At 40.1% G+C, this 23317-nt stretch overlaps 1 protein-coding gene across 2 annotated transcripts in view; it reads left to right on the plus strand.

Moving 5' to 3' along the window:
* The window catches only part of dnmbp.S (dynamin binding protein S homeolog), an 89094-nt gene that overhangs the window by 46336 nt on the left and 19441 nt on the right, over nt 1-23317 (plus strand). Inside the window, exons 1-3 of one of the 2 annotated variants that reach the window (XM_018227514.2) lie at nt 383-2003; nt 18335-18531; nt 19725-19824. In XM_018227514.2, the coding sequence (XP_018083003.1) occupies nt 584-2003; nt 18335-18531; nt 19725-19824 (1717 nt within the window). In that variant the 5' untranslated portion in view covers nt 383-583. Of the gene's footprint in view, nt 1-382; nt 2004-18334; nt 18532-19724; nt 19825-23317 lie in introns of those variants that run through there. The other variant, XM_018227513.2, reaches the window with a different exon arrangement.

Genomic DNA, 23317 nt, shown 5'->3' on the forward strand with positions numbered 1-23317 from the left:
TAAATATGCCATTTTGTGTTTTACTTTTGTTCTGCCGTGTGAGTGCATGGTTTTTTTTCCAATTCAATAAAGAGATTATTTCCCCACTGATTCAGTAAATCTCTGCTTCGTATGCCATAATCTCCTGTCTGCCTCCTTGAGTAGTTTAGCATAACAATAAGCAGTCAAGCCTGTTCATCTGGTGAGAAGCCTGCCTTCCCCTGTAGAGGGGGACGCCTTCGCCCAATCATATTCAAGGACTCATCGGTGCTCTGCTCATATGACCTTAGCTACTAATTAATTCTGGAATCAGGTGGGAGAGGTAGTAGATGTCTGTTGATTGGCTGTTCAAGATAAAGGAAAGGGAAAAAAAACTCTGCATTGAAGTTTCAACAGAAGCCAGTGAGCAGGGAGTGTCTGCAGGTATGCTGGAAGAAAGTCAGACGGAGTTTCAACTATAGAGACTGTAGGCAGTTCAATGGATTTCTCATTACCAGGCACCAAACTGTGTTGTTTCCAGGCTTATGGACTCAGACTGGAGTGTATCAAGTGGGGGTTGGGAATTAGGCTGCAAGTTGAAAGCTGGTAAAAGCCAGTGTTCTGGATGAACGCTTTGCAGCTTGAACCATACAGGACGGCAGAACATGAATCTATAATTCCTGAAAGAGAGCACAACAAGATGAGCTGGGAGTTTGAGGATTATCAGAACCTACGGCAGCGGGATCCATTTGAATATCCCAAGTTCAACAGGGAACAGAGGTATGTGGAGAACGTCCGTGCATTGTCTATGAGGGAAGAGCAATATTACACAGACAGCAGGAAATATGATAGAAGAGCAAATGCCTATAGACAAGCAGATCTGTGTGATTATTACAGGACATCCCAAAATGAAGACTGGATCAGGTATAGCGAGGCAGAAAGATATTATGACTACAGGGAGAATATCTCTGACAACCCCGGGAGATTCAGGAATGGAGGTCAGTATGAGGACAGAAAAATCATTTATGATGATGGGAATTATTATTCAGAGTACATACATGCCAACTCTCCTTATGCTCCCAGAAGGGAATATGACATTCCCAGTGATGATCGACATTATCAGGAATATAGTCTTAGAAAGAGTGAATATTACAATCGTGACATGGAGCCATACGGTTATACCACACATGGGACTGTAGATAAGAGATATTCTGACCCAGACCGGGGGAATTATAACTACATGGATCGGAAAAGTCGTGAGTTGTACCAAAAGGACTATAGGAGGGCAAAGGACTATTATAGCAGAGACCCCAAACTGGACAGATATGAAGAAATTTCGCATGGAAAATCTAGAACCTCTGATAGGGACTATGAGGATTACCCAAGAGAGAAAGAAGAAGAAAGGGAATATACTGAAGTTAAAGAATCTAGGCAACAATACAGTAATGCAAGGAAGACAAATGCATGCCATAATGACTTTTTACCTTTGGATTGTGATGATGTGGATGGTGACAGCAAGAAAATTCAGAACTCATCTGAGAGATATTATGATGACAGAAGGAAGGACAGAAGCCATTCCTTTGAGTCAAAATCCCAGAACAATTCGAAACGCACTGGTTATGATTATGAAAGCAGTCCTCCTAAGGGGGTAGACCTGTATTTGAATTCTCAGAGAACTTCCAAGGAAAACTACAAGGATCAGTACAAGGACAGAAGGCCATTGGATGAAAATTGGGGGAAGATTGATAGTTTTGAGACTGGGGGGAAAGGTACCAGAGAAAGGGATAAAAGAGATGGTTTGGAGGATATGGTAAATAATGGCCTTGATAGCTATGACAGGGACCAAAAGGATATGGAATATGAGGATTGTTATGCTCCAAGAAGTTCTCGTTCATTTGAACGACAGCAGAACCAGGACCACGAGACCTACAGTAGGCCCGAACTTATTTCCAATGTAGATATGAAAAGAAACAGCATTTACAGAAGGACAGCCCCCAGCAGTCTTCGACGGTCAGAATTTGTGCAGAACAGGAAAAAGAGGCAAGGTAAGTGATGACATTCTCAAGAAAGTGCAATGGTTGACGCCTTTATTATAGTTACAGTGTCTCTAACATATCCTGTGCCCTGCAGCAGTGCTAATAGTACAGTTCAGCAGCAATTTATCTTGTAGTTTCTTATGCTGTAGGCTTGTGAGCAGTAATATGTGTTGTACCAAGTGCTGAGCAGAGTCTGTAGGCTAGCATAGAAAAAGAATGGCAAAAAGTTTGCTGGAAAAACATTTTGGCTGATCAATAGTAAGTTGATCCGCAATGCTTTACAGTTGAGGTACTAGCTAGTTTTAGAATGGAGTATCAAGTCACAAGAGACACAGATCCAGGTTTCTATTGTCCAGACTGCTGCTGTTGCCTGGCACTATAAGGGCAATGGCACATGGGTCAATGTTCACTACTTGTGATTTTTAGTAGCTATGAGGTGGCACCGATTCATCTCAGTTCACCTGAGGGGAACCCACAGTTCTCCCTTCTTTAGGGGCATATTAATCTGTGAAATTGTTCTAGTATTATCAAAAGTTAAGGAAACTTTCACATAAATATCTAAACCAAGGCTAAGGTAAGCGCTACCTCTAAATACGTAAATACGCCAGTGGTGAAAACACCATTTATGACACTAGCCTTAATATTTAATGGTAAACAAATAGGTCTCTTTTCTTCACTTTTTCCTTTACAAGCCTTCATTATTTCTCACACTGGTGTGATCCTGTACTGCATATTTCTGCAGCCCTGCATGTGTCATTACATACAACAGCTCGTTCAGAATAAGTTCATACATTTCAGATTTATTACCAAGTGTTTTCTGCATCATTAAAAGACATAGGTAATGTTGGGGTTTATCTCCAGTCCTGCCAAAGGGTAATTAGTAAAGTAATGGCTGACCTAGCACTGGCAGTGAATATTTGAGTAAAACAATATAAACACTGTTCCTTTTCACATCCCCCACAAGCTGTTCATCTTCCATTCCACCCACTTTCTTCTGACACTTCCACTCACTCGTGCTAACCAGCCCCAGCTTTATGTTGATGGGCAGGTTTACAGCATATCATATAGGCCGGTTTTTGATTGGTAGCAGACTGTAACAAAAAGCCAGTGTGTAACTTGCCACCCTCTAGATGCTGTTGAACTACTAGCTAAAGTTGAGAATATACATAAAAATCTGCTTTGGTGGTCACCAAATGAGCTTACCAATTACAAATTTTTCAACCCCTGTGCTGGGCCTAATTATGCTGATCCAATTGTTTGGCCTTGGCCAACAATTGGATTATAATGTACACCTGTTGGAAGTGAACTGTCCAAGCAGGATTTTTTCAACATCCTGATATCAAAAATGTGGATGGTTTTTGTTCAGAGATTTATCATGCAAGCTGACAATTCGGTCTGGAGGGGCCAAGCCAGCAGCTATTATCAGTACATGTATATCCAGATTAAAGCTGGCCATAGATGCAAAGATCCGTTCGTTCGAATCCTCAAACGATCGGACTTCCCCATCTCCCGACCTGCCATTAACCATTCAGATCAAATAAAGTAGAAAAGAACAGATCAGCCGAAGTTCTGCCCCTGACAACAATCGTACAAAAGTTATGTCTGACAAAAGCTGGTCACAGTCTACCACTGAAAATCGTACGATCGGCAACACACACAGATATTTTATCGTCAGCCGACAAAATTTTTTAACCTGTCCGATCGACCAAACAACCGATCTCCGCCAGACGATAAATATCGGGACTCTCCACACACAGTTCGAAAATCGTACGAATCCTCAATTTGTACGATCGGATCTTTGCTTCTATGGCCAGCTTCAGTGGAAGATTTGCATAAAAGTTTTAAACAGAACTAGGACTAGTACTAAAGGTAATGGCCAAGGGGGAGATTTGTCAGCTGCAATAAAAATGCACAAACTGAGGGCAACAGATCTGAAAATGCTTCTCCACCTGCAATAATTGCTAGTGGTAGAACCTACATGTCACTTTATTCTTCAGAAGTCGCCTTGCAAGGAAACTTCAGGCAGCTTAGGGACGCATAGGTATTACCATTGGCGATTTTAATTGTTGCCAGTGGAGAATAATTTTCAGGAGATTTTTCACCCGCAGTTGTGTTTTGGACGACAAATCTCCCTGTCAACCATGGCCCTGAGACATTTGCATTCATTAATGACTAAGATGCCACTTTGCACCAGTGGGAACTCCTGGCAACCAGTTTTTGTTTTTGATCACCCCAGGGCAGTTCAGAAAAATGAGCATGCACAAATGAAAGAGGTATTAGGCTTGTACCACACAAGGACCAAAATAAGGCTGTTAAAATATGAAGGCTGATTTCAGCCTGTACAAGAGCAGTAGACTCCTCTTCTTTTCACTTCTGGAAATATTGCATTACCTCCGGTTCAAACACACTCCTCAGATTTCAGCGAAGAAACACAAGTGCATTTTCGCACAAAAATCAGCAGTGTTTTCGCACCAGAGCCAACACAACTGTTCCGGATGCGAAAAGTAGAGGAGGCTACTGTCCACATAGAGCCTGTGTATTTCAGAAGGGTGATTTTGACCCCTGTGTGGCACTACTGCTTCACAACACTGTTCTCCGTTAATTTCAATTTCTTAGGAAGGAAAAATGTAAAACAAAGGTTTTGGTCACAAACCAGTCTTCTGTCCAATGTAGAGACACCAGCACCAGCAAGTTGTGGTGCACCCTTATAATTTTGTGTAAGACACCAGACATCTAATGTCCATTTTTACAATACAGAAAGAGCAAACACAAACTTGTGGGATGCATCATCATTCATCATTTTGGAATGACCAACCTACCCTGCTTCATACAAGTTGAGCATTATTTCTAGAATGCCACACAGCCTGACAATTGTTACAGGAGACCCAGCAGTTTTGGCCTGTGCCTTGAGAGTTCCTGAGCGTGGACGGAAGGTTAAACTTTAGCAAAGTCTCCTCTATAGCAAACAGTGAGCGCCAGATGCACCAGTTGCATGGCAGTTAAGAGCCCGGCCCCATACTGATATCAGGATAGGACTTTGTAATCAACGTTCATGGCCTGCGACCAACCTCTGTGACAGGTGTACTTAGTAGGAATTCCCTGATTACCTTACATACAGCATCTGTTCTAACAGGGATTGGTAGCTCCTATTTTCAGGCAGTGATAACACTTTTCACTTAAACAAGTACCCAGATCAGCATTGTTCTTGCACTACTAGTACTTTTACTGCCCCTTATCTCTACTGTTTCACCTTGCGCTGTGCTGTATGTGGTACCAGACTTTCTTTAATCATCTGGACCATGGTAATTCTTCTGACAGGCACCATAAATAAAAACCTATAAACTATATAGCTTTGGCTGTGCTAATCTGTCTAACAATAACAGTGGAATAATGCTGGGAATTCAGTTTTATGGCTTTGGTGGAGGGGGGTAGGTAGTCCATACAAAGAGCAGTAGATTTTCCCCAAGACTTTTATTGGTTCATAATCCAGCGCTTTACAGCAACATCAACCGTTCTACCTAGATACTGTATCTCCCATAACATATCAACAAGAAATACATGCATACATATATGTACATACCTATATAAAGATACATACATAAAGATACTCCGGAAGCAATACAGTCTGCATCATGCCGCTAATAAATTTGCTACTTGAAGTACAGTATGTTGCTTTGATTCTGTTATCCATCAGTGAGTCAGAGTTGGGTTTTAACGTAGTTGCATAACTATAATTGCATTTGGGATGTTCTTCTTCTTGCCGTGGATATCAGCAGATCATACTAACATTCATGGGCTACACTGGAAGAACATTATATCAGATAAGCCTATAGTCATCATTCCATTGCGAGTGCAATACTTTTCTAATTCTAACTTTATTATCATTTGTAATATCATTTTTATGGGTGTGCTCCCTTTGGAGTCATGTTGATTTTGTAGGTATCCAATTTTAAAGGGGTGAGTTGGCTTCCCTGTCTGCAGTGACGCAGGCTGCCCATCCCTTTCCAGACTATCAGCCTTTTAATATGTGTGGAATGTCAGCATTAAAGAGGTTAAACTATGTATAGCTATTAATATCTCAAATTAATTCTGTTACTGAACAGTACAGTTATCATTGATATGCTTCTCCTCTCCCTAAAAGTCTGGTGGTTTGTCAGAATTCAGCAATTAGTCACTGTGGCTAGAGATCCTACCTGAATTGACTAATAGACCCCGAAAGGAAAGTCTGATAGGAATGTAAATAGAATTTATGCACTCACATGTCCAGCTCCCCTAATTTTACAGCTGAAATGATGGACATTATATCTTAGAAAAAGATGGCTATGGGGGCTATATGTCCTATGGATAAGTTGACATTTGTTTAATTTTTTATCTTTTGGATGTTCTGTTAAAGTTGTTAATTGTTTATACCTATACCCTATAGTATATATATATTTCTGTTTATTGATATTAATTGGGAGCTGCCATATTAAACAGTGCTCCCAGTGGCCAAATTATCATGAAAGCCAAATTTAATTACTAGGTTTGAAAAATACAATAAGGGTCGAAGAAAAAAAAAATTTTGGACAAAACTCTCAAATTCGAATTGTAAATTATCCAAACTCGATTCGAGTTTTATTCAAATTTGAATTTCGAGATTTCTCATACTCTGGCCACCTAAAACCTGCCGAATTACTGTATAAGTCAATGGGAGAGGTCTAGGAATCAATTTGGTGATGTTTGCAGCCTATATGACATTCAAGTTTTTCTAATTCGAATCGAATTTGATAGGAGTTTTCAGGTCGTTTCAATTCGTCCGAGTTGAGAAAATTACATTTTATTATTCAGATTAGCCGAATTTCAAATTTATTGGAGTTTTAAAAAACTCCAAAACTTCAAAATTAGACCCTTGAAAAAATGTGCCTCCCCATGTCAAGGAATAGAATGGTCAGTGCTGAACACATTGGTATATGTCAGTGTCCTATTTTTGCAATATACAGTAGTACAGTAGTGATGAACTACTTGTGACTTTGTTTCTCATACCACCTGCTAAAGGGACAGATTGTATTAAAGTGCTGATGCTGAGAAAAGCTGCCAGCAGACAAAGTCAGCATCTTATTGGTCGGTGTATGGGGCCCTCTGACAAGCTTCTGTGATCAATATTTGGCCCAAAAAGCGGCTAAATGTTGATCAAGTGGTCTTAAAATTCCAGTCCGATCAAGGACCTCATTGGTTTGTTGATGCGGCATTCCTGGTCTTGTGATCCGATCGCTGGGCCCTAGGGCCCACAATTGGACCAGCCCAATATTGCCCACTCAAGATGGGCATAGCGGTGCAAGATCTGCTCATTTGGAGAGGTTGCCAAACAAGTGGGTCTGCCTGTGTGTGGCCAACTAATTTGGTTGTGTCCAATTGCAATTGCAGCAAGTAGCTTTTGGCACCAGCGTATCCAGGACAATAGCATTATCTCTCTGACACCATTGGTAAGCTCCAAATTTCATAAAGTCCTCTTCCAGAATACCCCAGGTCCAAAGCCTTCCGGATAATAGAGCCCACACCTTGTTTAGCGGGAGGCAACCATTGGGATTTGCCAAATGTTGCACAGACAAAGCTGGACACAGTATTTAAAGAACAGAGGACAGGTAGGAAGTGTGATGATTTCATTTAGGCTCTCCTCACTCACTCCCTTGGAATGAGAAAATTTGTTGGTGCTTCTGGTTGTGTGCAAGATTAGATTCCTCCATGTTACAGGGCCGTGTCTTGTCCCTGTGACATTAGGGAAGGAAAGGGAGGAGTATGGTGGAATGCAATGCTGCAAATCCCCTCTCTCTGTTTAGCAAGGATACAAAGTTTGGAGAACAAAGACTGGGATTACAGGAAAACCACTAATACACAAATATAGATTTGCTCCAAAGTTAAGTGCCACCTGGGCCCTGTGATTTATCCATGCTTTGATTAGTGCATGGCTAAAAAGCCTTCATTTCTATCATTTGTAAAGTCCCGTATTTTTAAAGAGACCATAAAATGAGAAGATGTCGTATATTATGCATGCAGAACATGTCTTCTCTGTTTGAAATACAAAAGTATGACCTGTTTTTCTGTGCATATTCTGTTCTTGTCGCACTTCAGTAAAGTCTTGGAAGTCCTAGGATGTACAATTAAAGTTATGACTTTCCCTGTAAATATTGCAGGGCTTTGTGTTTTCTTTGGCATTTAGTGTAAATCTGTCTGGTAAATAACTGTGGGAACTAATGTTTCCTCCAAAGGATCTGTGGCCTTGTTTTACAGGTGACACATTTCCTCCATGACATACTATTCAGCTGTCTGATGATGGATGTAGCAGCAACGTCAATAACATCAGTTCCAGTGCTTCTCCTCGGTTTCTAAAACAAATGCTAGGGGCCATTCTCCTGTTCTGCGACTCTGGGCATCAGAGCATTGGCAGCTTTCTTAAATGGAAACTTTCAGTTCACTGGCTATGGATAAATAAAGCCTACGACTCTACCTGCCCCTGTTCATTTTTTTTCTACTTTCTTTACAAGGAAGGCTTTGAGTTCTCAGATGACAGTGTAGAGTGTTCACAAAGGATACACTGGTATATGCATTGTGCTCGAGCTCTTGTATCATATGCGGCACAAAGAGCTTTTCTTTCTCATTAAAGGGGTTGTTCACCTTCAAACAACTAGTTGGTTTCAGATAGATCACTAGAAATAATGACTTTTTCCAATTACTTACTATTTTCTATGTGTGACGGTTTTTCTAATATTGAAGTGTAAAGTGTCATTTCCCTCCTTCTGAAGCAGCTCTGGGAGGGGGGGTCGCCGATCCTGTAAACTGTTCTAAATGGATACATTTAGTTGATACATTTCTTATCTTTGTCCCTGCTGAGCAGAATCTCTGGGTTTCATTACAGGCAGCTGTTAAAATTGATACAATAGTTGCTAATACTCCAGAGATGCTGCTGAGAAATGTATCGACTAAATGTTGCAAAATTGTAACAGTTCAGAGCCTGCACCTGAATTACTGAACTGCCAGACTGAAACACCAGAGACACGAACATTCACCTTTAAACTTAGATTTTGGAAAAAATGTAAAAAATAAATAATGGAAAGTAATTGAAAAAAGTCTTTATTTCTGGGGAACAATCTAAAAACAACTGAATTGAAAAAAGTGTTTGGAAGGTGAATAACCCCTTTAAAACTTCATCTCTGCTGCAGAATCCGGTATTCAGTGGATTTTTGTGGTGACTTCAGTTGATACTAACAACAAATTTGTGTACCGTGTAATTACATTCATTTGTATTTTGATACAATTTCATATAAATCACTGAGCAAACTTCATATTAAACATTGCATAATAAAGGAGAATTTATTATGCACTATAAACACATAGAGGGGGCATTTTATTAAATGAAGTGCCATGCCCTTTATAATATATGGGAACATATGAATGTGATGGCCCCAAGACATATTTTGCATACTAAATTGTCTGCTGCAGAATCCGGTATTTCATGGCGACTTCAGTTGTACCGTGTAATTAGTGATTTGTATTTTTGATACAATTTCATATTAATCACTGAGCAAACTGCATATTAAACATTGCATAATAAGTGAATGATGGTCACTGTTGAACTATAAACACATAAGCCATATTTTGCATACTAAATTTCTAATAAATAGTTACGTCTGCATGATGGCACAGATACCAGTAAAGACTGCAGCAAGCCTTTAAATGAACCACTAATTAGCCACACGGGATGAGGAGGAAGTGAGATGCCATTCCTGGTCACACATAATGCCGCATTAGTGTAACTTGAAGCCCTGTTATAAATGATGATGTGCTATTATTTCTTATTATTTCACCATTACGGTATAGGCTCTATCCCCGTGCTCATACCTCCTCCCCCCACAAATGCTCAGTCAGCAGTTTGGAGATTCCTGGGAGTAGAAATTAATAGCTGGGAGGTCTATAGGTTAAGCACAAGCTTATAAAATAAATGAAGTGTATTTGGGAGTGATACTGGAAGTTGGGGACTATTAATCATAAATTCACCAACCAAAACCTGTTACATCTGTGCATCATACTGTTTCACATAATAATAAGTGACCGGGTCTTCAGGTTTCAGGTTGTTAATTGTCTTTTCCCCTTTGCAAACAGCCTTTCCTAAATTCCTGCCACAGTAGCTCTGGGCCTGGTTGCTAAACAGTTGCTAGAGGCCACACATTATGGCTGCATTCTTACTTATTTAACCCCTTTTGTCCTAGAATGAATTTCAGGGCAGATCCTTTTAGAGGCATCATTGGTGGAACCCAAGGACTTGAGGCAGAAGGAGACTATAATTCTGGCATGAGGCTTGATGAAAACATGTTTTCATTTGCTTCCTAATATACCGCACTGTGTTCATAAATAAGCCATATGATATGAATAGCAAAAAATTGCAGCATGCACTGGCCAGGTGACTGTTTTCTGTGGCCTCTGTTCACACTTTAAGGGCTAAACTCCATGGGCATCTTTCGTCGGATTTGGACGGAACAACATAACACAGGAGACAGAATAGAATGGGAGTGAACCAAAAGTCGCAAGTAAAAACTACCTTCCATCGACTGTCGAATGTGAAAGCAGAAAGCTGGGTCTTTATCCAACAGTCTTATCGTGTTGAGTTTTTACCTGCGTCTTTACGTTCACTCCCATTCTATTTGGATGCCTGCGACTACATGCGTCTTGTCTCCTGCGATATGTCTTTCCGACCGCATCCGATGAAAGACACCCGTAGAGTTCAGCCCTGAAATAGATTTTTAGTGTTTTTAGGGAAGAATCAGTCTGGAATGCCATGGTGCCTTATCTTAAAGGGCCATTGGGGGGAATGTAATAAAAGCTGCAAAGAGCTAAAAAATTTGCACAAATAAGAATAAAAATTTGCCTTTCGCAATGTAATATTCTTCCTTAAAGTGATACTGACTCTAAAAATTTTCTTTTCAAAATACTAATTACATTAAAAGTTACCTATAGGTCACGTTGATCATTTTCCGCTGATAAGTCTGCTTTTGTAAGTAATTGTCACTTGAAATTCCTAAACCTGACTGTTTTGCCAACCTGACTGTCTCTTCTTAACCTGTCAGAGTTTCTAATGCTAACAGACTACCGCTGCACAAATATGGCAGCTCCCTTATAGAAGAACATGGGGGTAAGAAAGGTAATGTAAAAGCATCAGGGGAATTCTTTTATGGCAAAATGATAAATAGCAGTCAAAGACAATGTTATGAGCGATATAAAAAGGGCTATTTTCTGGTGTCAGTATCTCTTAAGGGTGGTTACACACAAATTGTTCCGGTGAGATTATTCACATTCTAGCCGGCGGGAAGGCATTTCAGGGGAGATTAGTTGCCCGAAGAAGACAAATCTCCCCAGAATGCCTTGTGTGCCACCATTAAGCTGTTATAGCATCGAGAATTTTAATTGCCCACTTTTAAGAAGTGCTTGAAGATGTCGTAATCTTTTGGAGCAAACATAACTTTTTCAGTAAGAAGTTTTATTACATTCACTGCTCACTGGCGCAAACCATAAAATTCTCAAACTTCTTCCACTGTCGGAAGTGGTTGCTATAACAGTTTCCGGGGGCGCAAAAGCTGTATTAAATTCGCACAAAGGAAAAATTGTTTGCACAGTTCAGGAATAAAAAGTTATAGTTTCACCGGAGTCAAATGTGACTTATCACCACCACAGTTTCTGACTTTCATGATTTGTTTATGCGCAGGACTGTGTGTGAATGTGACATTGTATGGTAATGCTGTGCTCCCAGGTGTGCATGCTGTTCTCTCTTCTTGTTGTTATAGTGTGCTTGGTGGATTTGGACTTCTGCACTCCCGCATTGTATTGTCAGGATAAACAGATGATACACAATAGTTTGTGTATTGTTTTTGTAATGTGCCACCAGAAACCACAAATAGTTTCTCTCTATTATTGCCATTCATAGTACAGGGCTTCTGCTTCCAGTGGTTTTCTATTGGTGCTGTGACCTAGGCTGGTTTGCTGTTCGCAGTTTAAATTTTCATGATGGCACTGCACATTTTCATCTAAACATTGTCTGTAAAGTGCTTGAATGCTTTCAAGCTATAGTCAGGGAGGGCAAATTTGGGCAAGATGGTGCTTTTTCTATGGATTGATAATGTGTCCTTCCCATATAACATTTATATTATTACAGCCTGCTATAATGACAAAACACCAGTGCTAATGCACTCGCGGCGCTTCGATTTCCGAAATGGCCTGAAGTTTCCTCAGGCGACTTCGGAAATCGAAGTGCCGCGAGTGCATTGGCGCTGGCGTTTTGTCATTATAGCAGGCTGTAATAATATAAATGTTATATGGGAAGGACACATTATCAGGCAGGCGGCATGCAGGGGGAAGGCAGTTGGGGGGGGGATTGTCGCCCCGCAGAAGAGGTGATTAGTTGCCAAGCGACTAAATCTCCCCGAATCTGCCTTGTGTGCTTGAACCCTTAGGGTTACGGGCACAGCTGGCGATTCATGGAGATTTAGTAGCCTGGCGACTAATTGCCTCTTCTTTGGGGCGACTAATCTCCCCGAAGGGCTTCCCCTGTTTTGTGCCGGCTATAATGAAAAATCACCTGCGGCATGGCACACATGGTGCTTCGTATTCAGAAGTCCTTGTGACGCGTGTGCCATGCCGCAGGCGATTTTTCATTTTTGCCGGCGCAAGACAGAGGTAAGGCATTTGGAGAGATTGGTTGCCGCAAAGACGAGGCGATTAGTCGCCAGGCGACTAAATCTCCCCGAATCGCCCAGTGTGACCTTACCCTAGCTATCCTAAATTGCAGCAGTGTGTACATTATCTATCAGCCAGTTAGTAGGGGCTTTGTACTACTATCTCATGTCCCTCCCACTATCCGCAGGATTAAATGCCTAACTCCTGATCACTTGCCTGTGGCCTCTCCGGCCTCCTTGTGCCATTGTTTCTGGTGCAGTCTCCAGCTATTGAGATGTTAATAATGGGAGAGTGAAATAGTTTCTCCGTGTAGTTGCTGTGAAAGGAAATCGAAGTTTGTATGAATCCCCCCTCAGATGAGAAGTTATCCAAGGAGCAGAAAAAGCAGGGACCAACTGCAGGGGAACCCACGGTAAGGAAATAAAGCTGGTGCCTGGGGGTTCCATTTTAGCCTTTGCAAATTGAACACAGTGTTAAATGGCTGAGGATGCTGGGAATTATAGTTCATTACAGCTGCAAGGGTTAATACACCTGTTTCTCGATGGCAACAACTACATTCCTTAGTTATTAACTACTTTGCTGCCAAAAAAGAGTGTAAGGTTAGTCATGAACAGGGAGTGGGGGGAGCTGCATGGCTGCATGTTGCTCTGGTTTTGTGAAATGAGAGGGGGAGGGGCAGGGAGCTGCAGAGAGATTCGCTCTGTTTAACCAAGTTCAAGACTTTTGTTTCCCAGGCTACACAGAGAGAGAAAAACACAGCATTCAGCACCTTCCCTTATTACTCACTGCTGGCAAGTGCTTCCCCCACACATTCTTATCACACATTATCACACACAGGACAGGGCACTCGTATATCTGCCGAAGAGACACCACAATCATTTTGAAATCACTTTACTTTGGGCAACAACCCTCTCTGTCTTTTCATGCCAATCACGCTGCAGGCCCTGATGATTCCAGGGAAGGGCAGAAAGGGTTTTTGCCTAAACGTATCTTTAAAAGTACCCAGTGCTGAGCGGCATTGAACAAACACTGTGCCACAAAACAAGTTTTCCTTGCGAGTTGTCTTTTAGAAATTTGTTGTGGGTAGGGTTGCCACCTTTTCTGGGAAAAAATACCGGCCTTCCTATATATTTATCTTTTTTCCCTATTACCGTAATAACATTGGGATCAACCATCATTTTTACCGGCCAGGTGGCAACCCTAGTTGTGGACTGCTTATGGCAGTTTGTAGCCTGTGCCGTAGAAAACAATGCATACCTTCATTCACTCAATTCCAAATGATCTATCAAGGCTTATGAGGTATTGCCACCGTGATCAGAGGGGACCTTTCCTAGAAATGGCCTTGCTCTGTAGCTGATCAGTAGTAAAATCTTCTTCATGACTACATGGAAAACAGAGCAAACCAAACCAAATAGCAATTAGCCATGAAACGTGTATATTTTATGAGTGCAGTTTACAAGGGATTTATACTAGCCACAAATGAAAAAAGAAACGGTTTGGTGAATTCTAGATTGCTACATAACTGGCGCTGTCGTTGTGATGCTGGGATTGGCAACTTAAAGGGGAACTATCCGCAAATGCAGCATAGTGAAATAAGAAACTTCCTAAATACAATCAATTAAAAATTCTGCACCGTTTCTGAAATAATCAAATTTATCTTCACTATTCCTCTCTCAGCATCTGTTTTTCCCAATTCTGTCTTCATTCAGAAGTTGGGTGTTAGATGAATGATCCAGTACAGTTAGGTCCATAAATATTTGGGCCAAATATTTATGGACCTAACTGTATATCTTATAGGGGGGCTCCTTTTGCCTAGAAGATGTATTAGAGCTCACTCTATTAAAATCACCAGAAATCCTGTCTCTCTACATGCAGAATTTGTGCAAAAAGTTTTGTTAGATTTTGTTTGTACTGGAATCAGTTATTTGAGTGAGCTCTAATTCATTTTCTAGGAAAGGGAGCCCCCCTATAAGATATATTGGATCATTCATCTGACACTGCATGAAGACAGAATGAAGAGAAATAGATGCAGAGAGAGGAATTTTTAATTGATTATATTTAGAAAGTTTCTTACCTCACTATGAGGAAGCTCATATTAAATTTTCATTTTCACGATAGTTCCCCTTTAAGGGTGGAAGTAACATACAGTAGAACCCCCATTTTACGTTTTTCAGGGGACCAGAAAACAGGGAAATGTATTATATATAATATATAGGTGGGATCACAAAACAACAATGTAAAATGAGGGAAAACTTAAAATCAGGGGATGTAAAATTTAGGTTCCACTGTATATACAATAAATAATGTTGTATATAATCAGTATAGTGGTAGATACATAAAGTGTTTGTGGATTATAATCTAAAATCACTATATAGGAAGATATTAAAGGCAATGTGAGCATTAAAGTGCAAAGGTTCATCTGTACAGCTGTCGGTACTGTAACTCGTAGGTTGGTACCAGCAGATGAAGCCTCACGGGGCTTATTGCCTTTTATAGATGGTCAAATACTTTTAAGCAATCACCTTATAAAAAAAAAAAAAAAATATGAAATAATACTTTTTAAGGAATATCAGATGTATAGCTTGTACTGCTAAAATGCTTCATAACTTTGGTTAAGGTTTGGTCCCTTTGGCCTGGAGCCATGCAGTGTTACTCAGCCGCAAGCCATTGAGAAGCATGGAGATCGGGCTTCAGTGCAGAACCTGAAACTCCTGACCAAACCAACACACCTGCTTTAGCAAATAGTGCACAAATATGCCGGTGTGGCGGTACATTGCCTTTCAATAAATAGGCTGTTATTTAATCTGACTGGCCCACATGGTCGTGAGTCCAACACAATATGGGGTACATTTACTAAGCTCGAGTAAAGGATTTCAAACTTCGAAGTTTTTTTTTGGGTACTTCCACCATCGAATAGGCTACTACAACCTTGACTTTGATTCGAACGATTCGAACTAAAAATCGTTCAACTATTCGACCATTCGATAGTCGAAGTACTGTCCCTTTAAAAAAAACTTTGACTACATACTTCACCACTTTAAACCTACCGAGCATTAGTGTTAGCCTATGGGGACCTTCCCCGTAAGCTTTCTAAGCTTTTTTGGTCAGAGGAAAATCCTTCGATCGATGGATTAAAATCCTTCGAATCGTTCAATTCAAAGGATTTATTCGTTCGATCAAATGATTTTTCCTTCGATCGTTCAATAGAAGTATTTGCGGTAAATCCTTCAACTTTGATATTCGATTTTACTTCGATGGCCGAATATCGAGGGTTAATTAACCCTCGATATTCGACCCTTAGTAAATGTGCCCCTAAGTGTTAATGTCATTGTTGTGCAGGTGGGTCTACAACAAACACACCCAGCAGCAAAAGATCAAGTTATAGTGATACAACTAAAGCAGAGATTTGGTTCTACCATCAAATCTATAGTAACAGACAAAACTGAAACCCATGTTTATCCGAACCTTGCTTAAAAAGGCCGAATCCTGGATTCGGTGCATCCCTAATAAATGATAATAAAATATTTTAATTTTAAAATAGAGTATATTGGAAAATTGTTTAGATCAGCCATGTCCAAAGTCCGGACAAATTTACACCGTCCCACAGTGTCTCTCCAGAAATCCATAATAATGCGCCTCGCCTGTAACCCGTGGTGCTGAAGGTGCAATATAGGCTGAGCTACCAGCTGGCAGTGACGCTCCGCTTTAGGGCTGAAGGTGAATAGACATCTGTTTGGCTAAAGAGGTGATTTAAATTGGTGAAATTTAGATCTGTCTGCAATACCCACTTCCAATATTATTGATTACCAGGGTCTGACATATGTCAGTGCTAATTGAGATTTGGATATTGTAAATTAAAAGTTAATTACGGATAACACAAATAATCATTGTTGGGTCGTTTTGGGGATATATTGGCAAAATATACAGTTGGCACAATTTTCCTTCTTGGTCGTTATTAAAGTGCAATTAATTAAACCTTCAATTAATTGAATTCATTATCTAAAGTGCCAAAGCTTAAATCAATAAATAATTCATTATACTTCAATCATTTATTCTAAAGTGGCTTGTGCTAATATGATTGTCAATCAACAATCCACAATGAATTATTAGTGCAATTAATTGACCTTCTTCAATAAGGTATCTAAAGTGCATACTCTGAATGGTCGGCCACCACACATTTTCATCTCACCAAATCTGGCCCTCGTTGCAAAAAATTTGGACACCCCTGGTTTACATTTTTTTGTGCAAATTAAAAGTTTGGGATGCAAGATGAGTATAGTGAGTAGAAAGTGAAACTTTTTTCAGTGACACAATAGAGCAAAGGGAAAGGCAATATGTAATTATTATGTTGCTGAGCAACCAGCATAATCTTTATTATTGACAAGGTTTGGCAAATAGCCCTGCCTATTTCCTATCTGCCCCATGTTTACTTTAAAGGGGAAATGTGACTGTGCATTCCTATTATCAATACATTGAATTCCTTAAGCACATAACCAAAAGCACAAGGCTTCTATTTTGCTTTTCTTGTTGGTTTACTACCTCTTGGTTAAAGGTAGTTCTAGTTATGAGCTAATTTCATAAATGCTGAGGTTCTGGTGCTGAGGGCATTCAGGGAAAGGAAGACCTGCAAGATCATTGCTGCCTTTATCAGAATGGTCTTAGTGATTAACTGCACCTACTTTTTCATCTGTGAAGACACCGATCTCTATCCTATATTTATTTTGTTGCAGTAGAAATTGTCAGAGGGAGGTTGTGTCATTTGCAGTATTCAATGTTAAAGCAGAATTAAGGACAGATTTATTAAGGTTCGAATGGTAAATTCGTATTCGATTTTTTGAATTTCTTTTTGAGTCAAAACTCACAACTTCTAATTTTAAGAGATTTATCACGTCTCGACCATGGAAACAGTTCTAATTCTAATATTCGTCAAGTTAATTTACAAGTCAGTGGCAGAGGTCCGTTGAACCATTTCAATATGTTAATTGCCTTCCTGACATTCAAGTTTTTTTTTCAGAGGAAAACTCGATCGAATTTTCAGGTCAGCACTATTTGATCGAACATTAGACATTCGATTTTTTTCATAAATAACCTCCCATTCAAGTTGTAAGTACATTCAAATTTTTATAAAAATTTTTTTTTTTACATAAATTCAAAATTAGACCTTGGATAAATAACCCCCTTAATGTGTGATTGCTCCGCTATGGGAGCATTGGTAATACCACCAGTAGCTCCATGGTTACGAAGCCTCAATAGCAGTATTTGCGCGGAATTCATCCAAGCAGGCTGGACTGATACAATGGTGCTTTCTGCAAGTATCCGGAAGCTCAAGGAGTGTGTTTTGCTGCAAGTACATTTGTGTACATTTTAACATGACCACATTTACTGCCATAAATGCTGCTTCAGGACCTATAGCAAGGTCCTCAACACAATAGCCTCCTTCAGTGTTCTCTAATGAGGGTCTTGGGTGTGATTTTGGAGAGAGTTAAATATTTGTTACATGGTTTTTGATATGACAAAAAGCATTTAATGCGTGGATTTCTAAAATGCTGTTAATGGAAAGGGTGGACATTAATTGGGCTTCCATCTTGCTGATGGGTTTATAACCTCTGTGTAACCAAAGGCCTCTGCTTTTTCCATAGAAATGACTTTGCTCTCCTCTCAGCCAGAAGGTGCGGAGCAGACTCCATCCACTGCAGCTGCCACAGAGAATTTGGAACAGAGAATGCTGGAGAAGAGGTTGAAGGTGATTGAGGAGCTGTTACAAACTGAGCGAGATTACCTGAAGGACCTGGAGACATGTGTGGAGCACATCATGGGACCCTTGCAGGCAAAGCAGGTGAGATATTTATTATTACTGAGTCATCTTCCAGTGCTTAACATAAAAGCATGACGTATATGGCTATGTATACCTTTTGGAATTAATTATATCTTAGTTTGGATCAAGTACAAGGTACTGTTTTATTATTACAGAGAAAAAGGAAATCGATTAATTTATTATAATGGATTCTATGAGAGACAGCCTTTCCGTAATTCTGAAAACTTTCTGGATAAGGGATCCCATATATATATATATATATATATACACTTTATTCAAAACACAATTTTTTTTTTAAAAAAAAAACCACAACACAGCAATAATGCAATGTAACTTCATCCTATAAATATCAGATATACCTATTGCTCATAAAGGAGCCTCACTGTACTAGGCTGACATGCTGGATTTTACTTGCATGCATTTTCTCTTATGTTTATAAGTAAAGCTGACCATGGAGATACTGATAAAATCCACAGGCCAACCCCATACAGAATTTGACCTTTTGACTTTGGATTTTATCAGTAAAGGTATGGGCAGCTTTACTGAAACGGTGCATATATTTATGCACGCAGAGTACAAATCTCAAGTCAAAACTTGACTGCCGACATGTCTGATACTTGTCAAAGGATACAGCCTGGGCTTATGTGAAAGTTCTTTTTCTTGTGAAACAGTATAATGAACAGGAGATACAAAGTACAGAAACAATAAAAGACAATAATCTGTCCTTTATCCTGTGTCTTTTGATCTATTCTTTACCATTTTTTACTGATTTGTGACTTAAGCCTTGCTCTGCTTGGAATCATAAAATTTTTAACTATGGTTCCAGAGGTTGCACCTTAGCAATGTATAGTGTTTACTGGGATATCAGTGTTCCCTATAAATAGGGATAGTTATTGAGTAATTGACGTGTGCCAAATTCCATATCTCTCTACATGTTGCAGTTACACTTGTGATTGGGAGCTGCCATATTGCAAAGCTTTCATTAACCAAAACTGAAACACATGGAAGAAGAACGCTGCCAAGAAATAGGGCTTCTGTTTAAGCTTGGAGACTTGCAGCCATAACATGTACAAGAGCAGTGGCTGCTGGAGGCATCGATTGTTCTGCCACAAAAAAATCAGCGGTTCATTTAACCAGAGGCTTGACCAATCAATGGAATATGAAGTTGTGGTTTTTTTTATATGCTAGTTTAGTTTTTATTCTTCTTTCTACAGATGACCAGTGTGGATTTTGATGTTCTGTTTGGAAACATCCAGAGTGTGATTGACATTTCTAAGAAATTTCTAGCAGCTCTAGCAAGCTCTGACTCCGTTGGTACGTACTTCTCCTCAGCCCTTCTGTTGTGTGTGAAATAAACAGACTTTGCAGGCCCTATAGTAAGCCAGTACAGTATGGCAATGGAAAGCCCAGTGTTTGTGTATGGACCAATAATATTACAGAAATTAATAGGGATGCACTGAATCCAGGATATGATTCGAATCCTTCTGCCCAGCCGAACAGAATCTGAATTATTATTATTTTTATTATTAACATTTATTTATATAGTGCCAGCATATTTTGCAGCGCTGTAAAGTAAATGTGTTTATACAACTAAATCACATTAATTACATACATAGAAGGTATGGAGTTACATACATCACAACCAATACCGGTACAAAAGGTGAGGAAGGCCCTGTGCAAAAGAGCTTACAATCTAAAGGGAAAGGGAATAACACAAAGTGTGGGAGTGGGCAAGATCAGAATTAAGTGGGTGAGAGATGTAGTACTGTATGTGGTATCAGTAACGGAACTAGGTGGGGGCGGGCCGTGGGCCCCCCCACCCTCGTCCGCCGGCTGCAGCACACACAATCTGCCAGGGGGGGCCTGTGGGGGTGCGGGCCCTGGCCCAGTTGCACCCTTTGCTCCCCCGGTATATACGCCACTGTGTGGTATTGCATTTGGTAGTTAAGTAGAGTGAGGGTAGGCTTCTCTAAAGAAGTACATTTTAAGAGATCTTTTGAAAGCAGAAAGGTTGGGAGAAAGTCGGACAGACCGTGGGAGAGAATTGCAAAGTCTTGAATGCGAGCATGTGAGGAGGTAATGAGAGAAGAGTTGAGTAGCAGGTCAGTAGAGGAGCGTATTAAGCGGTTGGGTGAGTATTTAGAGATGAGTTCAGAGATGTAGGGTGGGGCAGAGTTATGAAGTGCTTTGAATGTCAGGGTCATTAATTTGAATTTTATTCTGAAAGGTATAAAGAGTGTAGAGATTGGCAGAATGGCATGGCAGAGGAGGAGTGGTTGCTGAGGTTTCCTAAATTGCAAATGCAAATTAGGGGCAGGGAGGGAAATTGAGACTTTTTATCACAAAACAAGGAAGTAAAATATGTTTTCCCCTTCACACCCCTAATTTGCATATGCAAATTAGGATTTAGTTCGGTATTCGCCTAATCTTTCGCGAAGGATTCGGGGGTTCAGCCGAATCCAAAATAGTGGATTCGGTGCATCCCTAGAAATTAAATGGTAAAATGATAAAGCTATCTATGCACCGAATACAGATATAAAATACAGATAAGAATTGGGTGAATGCTGGATCTCACATAAAAGATTTGGCAGAATCCCAAACTGGATCTGAACCCTAATTTGTATATGCAATTAGGCAACAATAAAATAAATCACCAACTTCCAGTCTAAAGTCACATGATGATTAGGGTTTGGTTTTTGTTCAGCCAAATCTGAATCCTGCAAGAATAAGGCTCAATTTCAGCTAATTCCAAGATTCAATGCATCCCTAATTATCAGACGTTAGTGTCACTTTGTCATGCAAGAGATCAATTTGTGGGTTTGTTTTGCTTTTTGATTTATCTTTGTCTAAACTTTTACTATTTTTTCCTTTTAATTATATTAAATTCACCAAAAGGACACCGCTTATTTCAATTATTAGCTGTAATGTAGCCACCATGCTGCTTCTGTCTATCGAAACATTCTTGGTGGATACTAATGCGGCAACCTATGGACAATGCCTCATCAGAGCCACGCAGTTTAGTAATTCTCTCTAAAATATATATTTTGAGTATCCAAATAGAAGCTGTGCCCTCACATTACATTTCATTTACAGAAGTGAGAAATGGAGAATTGAAAGGGGAGAGTATTTTTCCTTTAAATGATAGTGTGAGAGATCTTCATTACTGAAGTTTACCTAAGCCTTAGCTAGTGATGGGCGAACATTTTTGTCAGTTTTGGCCATGGGAAAAAAATTCCCTTAGACTCCAGTGCATTGTGTGAATAAAAAAAAATAAAAAAGTAATTGCAAAAAAAAAACACCCATTGATTTCAAGATATTTTGCAATTTTTCTAGAGAAATTTTTTGGTGAAGCAAAACGGAACTTATTCACCCATCGCAAATCATTATTAGTTCTATGTATGTATAGAATTTACCTAGAACTATTATGTAATAGAAAACAACATACATAGAATTAATCAGCCTCTCATACCTGCTCCAGTCCCTGTAGCACTTCATGCATATAATTAATAACATTCCCTGGCCTTCCTTGATCCGGCCTTGTCTGCTTCCCATTTATTGCTCTGTAAAGTGTCTGGCATCTCATATAAAACACTAATGAATGCTGTCATTAAACATGTTTGTCATTATGCAGAATGCTTTTGTCATATAGATACTATGCACCATTACATAGTGTGTACATTGAGTTTTCATGTGTCTGATTATAGCGCATAATAACTGTGTGAATATGTTATGTGGGGTTATGCAATTTCCCGTTCATGTTATTCATTTTACAGTTCTAAAAGTAAATGATGTTCAATTTGCTTAATACAGATTATGTAGGTAGGATAGCAGCATGTGTGATTCCCATACTAGCACAGAAGAAAAAGGGCACTGTTGCTTTACTCTTCTCCATTTGACACCTATACCCAGTCTGTGCTTTGCTAACATTCACTGCATTTTCAGTTAATGATTACCTTACCCCGTGCGGCAACTCTTCAATGACACTGATATGAGCAGCCAAATTTAGGGCAGGGCTGTCACCACACTTGCAGGAGTTGGACCCTGAAAGAATAAACTAACTCCAGTGTGGCCGGGACTTTACATGTCAGTTTGACTCACAACAGAGAAGTTGACAGTTTTACGGGTTCAGAGATTTAGTAAAGAGAAAAATCGGTCATCCTTTAAGGAGAAACAAACCTGTACTAGAAAAAAACCCTACCCCCCCGACCCTGTGTAGACTAACCTCACTCCTCACCCACAGCCTAACTGCCCCCCGGGCAAATGTCCCTAATTTTTTTCTTACCCCTCCTTGCAGATCTGGCCTCGGGAGTTCAGAGGTGCCATATTCTTTTTCAGTCTTCTTTGGAATCTTAGCGTTAAGAGTTTCGCACATGCGCATCTGTGCAGAGTTTCAGCGCATGTGCAGTTGGAGTAAATTTCTGGTCTCAAACAACTGCTCATGCGCCAAGGAAACGAAAATTTGTTGTTCATGGCCAGAAATTTACTCCAACTGCGCATGCACCAAAACTCCGCTCAGATTCTGAAGAAGACCGAAAAAAGAAGATGGCGCACATGAACTCCTAAGGCCAGATCTGCACGGAGGGGTAAGTAAAAAATTAGGGGCATTTGCCCAGGGGGGCAGTTAGGCTGTGGGGGAGGAGGGAGGTTGTTCTACGCAGGATAGGATTTTTTTCTAGTACGGGTTTGTTTCACCTTTAAGGTGGCCATCGCCAAACGAGTGGATCTCTCCCCGATATGCCCACTTTGAAGTGGGCGATAGGCTGATCTGATTGTGGGCCCTAGGGCCCAACGATTAGATCATAATGCA

This window comes from Xenopus laevis, chromosome 7S (assembly GCF_017654675.1).
Source record: "Xenopus laevis strain J_2021 chromosome 7S, Xenopus_laevis_v10.1, whole genome shotgun sequence".
Lineage (NCBI taxonomy): Eukaryota > Metazoa > Chordata > Amphibia > Anura > Pipidae > Xenopus > Xenopus laevis.